This window comes from Hydra vulgaris, chromosome 02 (assembly GCF_038396675.1).
Source record: "Hydra vulgaris chromosome 02, alternate assembly HydraT2T_AEP".
Classification (NCBI taxonomy): Eukaryota; Metazoa; Cnidaria; class Hydrozoa; order Anthoathecata; family Hydridae; genus Hydra; species Hydra vulgaris.
In genome coordinates, this window is record NC_088921.1 from 12,437,401 (window position 1) to 12,444,448 (window position 7,048).

General features: G+C 24.3%; 1 protein-coding gene across 1 annotated transcript; it reads left to right on the top strand.

Moving 5' to 3' along the window:
• Nucleotides 1–482: 482 nt before the first annotated feature.
• LOC136076746 (NACHT, LRR and PYD domains-containing protein 13-like) lies at nucleotides 483–3,503 on the top strand. The gene is made up of 2 exons (XM_065790154.1): nucleotides 483–1,762; nucleotides 3,008–3,503. Exons 1-2 carry the CDS (start codon nucleotides 523–525, stop codon nucleotides 3,055–3,057), a joined length of 1,290 nt encoding a protein of 429 aa, XP_065646226.1. The 5' UTR covers nucleotides 483–522; the 3' UTR covers nucleotides 3,058–3,503.
• Nucleotides 3,504–7,048: the final 3,545 nt, after the last annotated feature.

Sequence of the window (7,048 nt, forward strand, 5' to 3'; positions counted from 1 at the left end):
AAATTGAAGCAGTGCATAGTGTGCAGCAACGAAAAAACAACCTTTGTGCACTAACTTAAAAAAAAAAAAATTGGTTCCGAGAGGCGAACCTGGAACCCATGGTTTACTAGCCTGAAGCGAAATCCACTCAGCCATGTCAATGTTACCAGTTGGAAGAAAATTATATTTGTAAAATAACAATTTTGCATGTATAACATATTTTATGTACTATAATGTATTATGTATTAAATATATAATAATCTGCATGTATTATATATTGGAAGAATAGGTTTTTAAAATTGGTATCATGTCATTGGTATCATACTATTGGGGTGAAAAAAAAAATTAAGATATGGAAAAGTACTAATTGATTAACTCAAAGAAGCTCAGAAAATTATAGACTTTATTATATTTAAAATTGTTTTGTATTTTGTAAAATTTTGACACCCCTAAAAAAATTTTTTTTAGGAGAGGTTACAAAATTGTTGCATATAATTAAATAAAGTACAACCACCATTAAAAGTACCTGCAAATGTCGATCTGATGGATAATTTTGTTGATCTATGTATTGTTGATGCAGTTAATACTCAAATGGATATTGTTTTTAATTTTGAACGAAAAATTTTTCTTGAAAAGCAAATGAACTATACACCTATTCCATATAATGAAATTTTTATGAAAGAAAAGTCTGTAATATTAATATCTGGAGTAGCTGGTATTGGAAAAACATGGTTGCTTCGAAAATGTTTGCTTGATTGGTCAAATAATTTAATTTGGAAAAATGTTAAACTTGTGTTTTATTTGGAATGCAGAAGGCTTAATCAATATCCAAATATTTCTAATCTTAATGAATTACTAAATGTTTTCTACAAAGATATTATAAATGATTTCAAAGTTAGTAATCATCCTGCACTGTTTATAATTGATGGATTAGATGAGTTTAAATTTTTAAATGAGTTAATAAATTGCAGTTCAAGTTGTAAGTATCCAATCGTTAATGCTTTAATAGAAATTCAAAACTACAAATATGTAGTTGCTGGTAGAGTTTATGCAATTGATCAATACCAAAGTATATCTATAGAGCATAGTGATAAGTTAAACATTCAAATAATGGGGTTTAACCAAATAGGAATACACAAATATATAGAAAATAAAGTTAGAGAAGAAAAAAAAGATGTTGTGAAAGAAACTTTAAACAGCTCTCCAATTGCAAAAGCCATGGCATCTGTTCCATTTTATTTATGTTCCATGTGTAAAATTATTAGTAATTCAAAAGAAATAAATAAAAATTCTTTCTTAACAATGACAAATTTAAATGCAAGTATTTTTTTATACTTTTTTCAAAATCACATCATAAAAACGAAAAAATTGATGAATAAGATAATTGAAGACGATTCCAATAAGAAATATATTTTAAATATTTGTAAAATTGCATATGAATTGTTTGTTGAAAATAAAGTAATTTTTTCAGAAGAAGAAATTCAAACTTTTATCATTGATTTTGATAACAATGAAAGTAATCTTTTTGGATTTATAGAAAAGATTGAAACAGATGAGGGATGTTATTATCAATTTGCACACTTAACAATAATGGAGTTTTGTGCATCTGTATATGCATATAATTGTTTAAGTATTGAAGAGATTATAGCCAATAAAAAGCTGGAGAGTTGCTTATCGATGATTTGTGGATTAAGTAATAAAAGCCAAAATAGTTTATTAAAGTTACTTGTTAACTTTAATCCTTCAAAAAATGGTTCTGAAGAACTTTTGTATTCTATTTTAGGTAAGTTCTATTATGCAATAAGGTATGAAAAATTTACAAATTTTTACCTTATTTCTCTAAAAAAAAATATTTTTTGTTAATGCAAATTATTTTGGGGGTTCTGTTATTTCTAAATTCTGTTATTTCTAAATTTTTTCTTGTTTTATAATGTTATCATGTATATAATTTATATTTATTTGTTTTTATACGATTACAAAAACTTGATTAAAATCAATTTAATTGTTTATAAAACAAAAGAAAAACAAAAAATGGTTTTAAAATAAATATTGAGTTATTAAATTTTTAAGCTTTTTAACTTTAGGATAAGTGTTTTTTACTAAACTAAAAATAAGCTAAAATTGTCATCAGTAATTATAGTTAACAATAATCTGATAACAGATTGCATATTAATAATATTAAACCATTTTTAATATTAGCGATTCAACCCTCGGAATTAGGGTCGGCATTCGGCCATGCCGACCTAACTGCCGACCTGAAAGTATTTGAGGTCGGCAAAAATTTGCCGACCTCGTTTCTATGTTTTATGGTTAGACCTTTGTATCAAATAATTTTTGCCGACCTGATGCTGACCTCAAAAAGATTGAGGTCGGCAAATTATTGCCGACCTCATTTTTCCTAATTCCGAGGGTTGGCGATTTTAAATTTTAACCAGAGTTAAGGCAGTTCATAGCAAGCGTTGTTTTTTTTACATAAATTCTCAAGTCTTGTTTTATAGGTAAGTATAATGTTTTTTAATTTGTTATGTGAGTTATTTTTCAATTCATTTTGTTTCTTAATAGGTATTACTTTGGTAAACTAATAATAATATACAAGTTTTTTTTTTTTTGTCATCAGTAATTATAGTTAACAATAATCTGATAACAGATTGCATATTAATAATATTAAACCATTTTTAATATTAGCGATTTTAAATTTTAACCAGAGTTAAGGCAGTTCATAGCAAGCGTTGTTTTTTTTTACATAAATTCTCAAGTCTTGTTTTATAGGTAAGTATAATGTTTTTTAATTTGTTATGTGAGTTATTTTTCAGTTCATTTTGTTTCTTAATAGGTATTACTTTGGTAAACTAATAATAAAATACAAGTTTTTTTTTTTTTAGTAGTCCACTAACTCACGCATTTCACTTTTCTTCAAGTGACTTTCGTCAATAAAAGATAATATAAACAATAATCGCAATTATTCTTTTGTTCCAATTATTATTTTTTTTATATAATATTTTAAACAGAAACTATTTATGTTCTCTAGCACAGTTTAAATTAAAAATCACATTTTCAAGCCCTAAACTTGGTTTATAGTCATTTTATAAAATGTGATCAAAAAAATCTCGAAAATTTACTATTGTTCGCAATTCGCTGGATTCTCATTTTATAAAAATTGTTGCGATAAGTTGCGAAAAGTTGGTGATAGAAATTGATTGTTATTTAATAACGAAAAAAGATTTTGAAGAAAATTTTCTTCCGTGGATTAATCTTTGTGAAGTATTATATCTTGAACTTCACGACGACATCGATTTCATTGAAGAGATTTATGAATGGATTCGTTGTTCGAATGTCAAGAAGTTGTGGATCGAGTACCGTGGAAAATATTTTCGTAACCTCGATAAATTAAAAAACTTTATTACACAGAAAAATGTTTAATATCTTAAGTAAAATATAAACTATAATTATAAAGTAATAAATGAAGTATTTAATTTATTATTTTATAATTAAAATATACGAATTAGTTTTAATAATATTTTAGTTTTATATTTTTAATATGTTTAAAATTTAAATTAATAAAATATAATTAATTTTATTTTAAAATATTAGTAATAGTAAAATCATCAATTATTTAATATATCATTATTGTTATTATTATTATTATTATTGTTATTATTGCTATTATTATTATTATTATTATTATTATTATTGTTATTATTGCTATTATTATTATTATTATTATTATTATTATTATTATTATTATTATTATTATTATTATTATTATTATTATTATTATTATTATGCAACATAATTATTTCTTTCAATATATATTTATAGTAATGCAACATACTAAAAAGATTTTACACTTTTTCAGCAACCTCTTAAATGAATGTTTAAAATTTTAGTTTAATTAACATTAATTATAATTTTTATTAAATGAATATAATAAGATATATAGTTATAAATAAATAAATAAAAAGTAGAATTATTTTCGTTTTCTTTTTTTATTAATTGAATTTAAATAAAATAATGAAGACGTAGAGTAAAATTTTTTTGAGGTTTTAAAAAATTTGAAAATATTAATAACGTTATGTGGAAATCTTTTGTTTAATATTTTATATATTTAACATTTTTGTCGAATATGTTTAATATTTATCTTTTAAATAAAATATTAAATATATTTTATAATATTGAAAAAATTGAATTATTTTAATTTTCGATTTACTAAATATATTTATGTTCATGAACAACTATTTTAAAAGTTTAAGGATTTTGCCATTTGTTTCTTCAAACGATTTTTGTTGTCAATATAAAAAAGTTCGAAAGTTTTGTAGAATTTTTCTTCGAAGTTATTTTGTTTGGAAATTAAAGTTTCATTTAAGTTACAAATAACTTTGTTAATTTAATTGTAAATTAATAATTAGATATTAATTTTAAAATGTTAACATCTTAAAAAAGTTTCTTTTGTAATAAAATTAAACTAAACATGCTAATTGAAGAAAACTGTTTCTTAACTAAATAAATTATAAAAATTTTTCAAAGAGATAAATAAAGACCGTGTTTTGTTTTAATCATGAATAGTATAACTTGGTGTATATTAAGTTTATAAAGATTAAGGGCATTAAGTTTCCTCTAAAGAGATTCGTAATTAACCATTTTGTAAACGCCAAATATAATTCTGGGGGCATTTTTTTGTTTACTGTTTATTTTTTTGATTTCTTTAGTTAAATGAAATAAGTAGTTTCTCAAGCACTATTGCAGTAGGTAAGACAACCATTAATAAATAAAAAGTATATATTTCATATTATATAAGATTTAGTATTAAAAAATGGTCACTATTTATAGCATAATAAAAATAAAAAGTATACTTTTTAAAGACTTTGTATTAAGAAATAGTCACTCTATATTTAGCATAGAAAAGATTTTTGAGAATTTAATTCTAATAAAATTTGTATGAAATTTCCATAGTACAGTTTCATTTAAGAAGTCTTATATAAAATACGAAGGCAGCTTATGGGTGTAGGTGGGGTTACTCAAAAACGTACTAACGCGTAATAGGGGCGGTAAAACACGCGGTAAAAAAGTAAAGATGGTAACTTTGTTATTAAAAAAAATTAACTAAACAATACCGTCGCTGCTGCTATTAGTTCCTAATTCATTATGATTAAAAACGTAAATAATACTGTAAATGATTTGGTACTTTCGAGGAATTGCAAAACAAAACGCAAATGTATTTATGTTATTTAAAGCTAAAAAATAAACTGAATAGGCTATTGAATAGCAAACCTGTATTTTCAATGCAGTCTTACTTTAAATACCTAAAATTAAAGCTGAATGGTCATCAAACAAGATATTTTACGATAAGAAAACTAGTGAAGATGTCATTTACAGATATTGTGACTATAAAATGGAGGGACTTCCTGAAAAAGCGTAAGGAATGCTATGAAATTAAAATAGTTACATGGTTAAATGTTGCATGCATTAAATCTAAGAGTATAAAATTATATAGTCCCTACTTGAGATTAGTTTTCTTACTTTTTGATTGATTTAATCCTGATATAGAACATTGCAGTTGTCCTGTTAGTTCCAGTAAGTTGTGTGCCTTCGCTTACTTTCACTTTTGTGTTTTTTAAAACACAATAATGATGAAATACTAACTGCAATGAAAACCGCAAAAGAAAAGATTTACTCTATCTTGTACAGAACAGTTACAAAGTGTAACCATTTTTTAAAATTAACAGAGTCCTTAAATAATAAAAAAAAGAGATGACATAATTGCTATATCAGCAGATCTAAACTATTTTTAAAAAGATGTATCATTAATTGTTTTAAAATTGAATTAACACTTTAAAAAAGTGGCTGTTTATCTGTAACGTGTTTATTTTGTACTAATGAATTTGAAATTTGAACGCAAACCATCTGTCTGTTTTATCAGATTGTATTTGTTTTAATACCTAAATATTTGATTTAATAATACTTTACATAGATAACACTAAAATTGAAAACATTGACCTCTATATCAATAAACTCACAGAAGATTCCAATAATAGTGATATTTTAAGAGAAATTACACTTTTAAAAATAATACCAAAAGTGTCACTAATATCATTCTAAATAACACAGAAAATACTCATGTACAAAGCACTTGTAACGGTTAAAAAGGCATAACATATTTCTCATTAAAAGAGAGCGTTTTCACACTGGTATTGTAAATATTGATCTTAGTAACCGCATGGCTCCAAAACGAGCCATGCGGTTACTAAGGTCAATAAACTTAGAGCAAAACACAAAATAGTGACATGATTTTAGAAAAAATAAAATTACAGCTGACTGCCAACTGTACAGCTGTTGACTTTCTAATTTACTTAGTTTTTTTTGGGAAACTTTTAAAGTTTTATATTATATTGGATTGTTTTTAAATATAAAACCAGGCTTCTACACCAGGCCTAGGCCATTTAGAAAATATTCAAAAAGGTAAATTATTTGAAAACTTCTTTCTAAAGCTGAAGTTGAAAAATGCGTATACTTTATTAACCTAATGAACAATAAATATGGTTGTAGCCCTAATAAAAATATGTGACCCTAATTGAAGTTTGTTAGACTAGAAAACTCCAAGCTGTGTTGATTGTGTTGGGGCATGAACAACAAGTAGAAAATTTCCCTCAATGTTATGTTCAATGCCAGCTACAGATTGAGTGTGCAGATACAAAACTTTACGTTTTTTAATCATACCTGCGTTTTTTAATCAAACCTGCCAATACATCAAACGTTTTTAAATTTAACAAATAATACTTTATTAGTCATTGTTGAAGAAACAGAAAATTCAATACATCTTTGGAAGAAAACGAAAAACTGAAATTATCTGAAATCAAGTTTTGCAATCTAATTTCGCTATGTTAAAAATCAAGTTTGGCAATTTGGTTTTGTAATGTTAAACCATTAGGAAAAATATATAAAAAACTTAAAGTTTGTTCCCATTGTAATTTTTTCGAGATAAAAGCAATTTAAATATTTTGAAAATTTTATTTTTGAACTTGTAAATATGAAGGGTTCCTTTTATAATTTTTATAACTATAATTTTCTTTTT

Coding starts and splice junctions, on each gene's coding strand:
- LOC136076746 (XM_065790154.1), top strand. CDS start 523: ATGGATAATTTTGTTGATCTATGTATTGTTGATGCAGTTAATACTCAA. Junction 1,763..3,007: donor ACTTTTGTATTCTATTTTAG/GTAAGTTCTATT, acceptor TATGTTCTCTAG/CACAGTTTAAATTAAAAATC.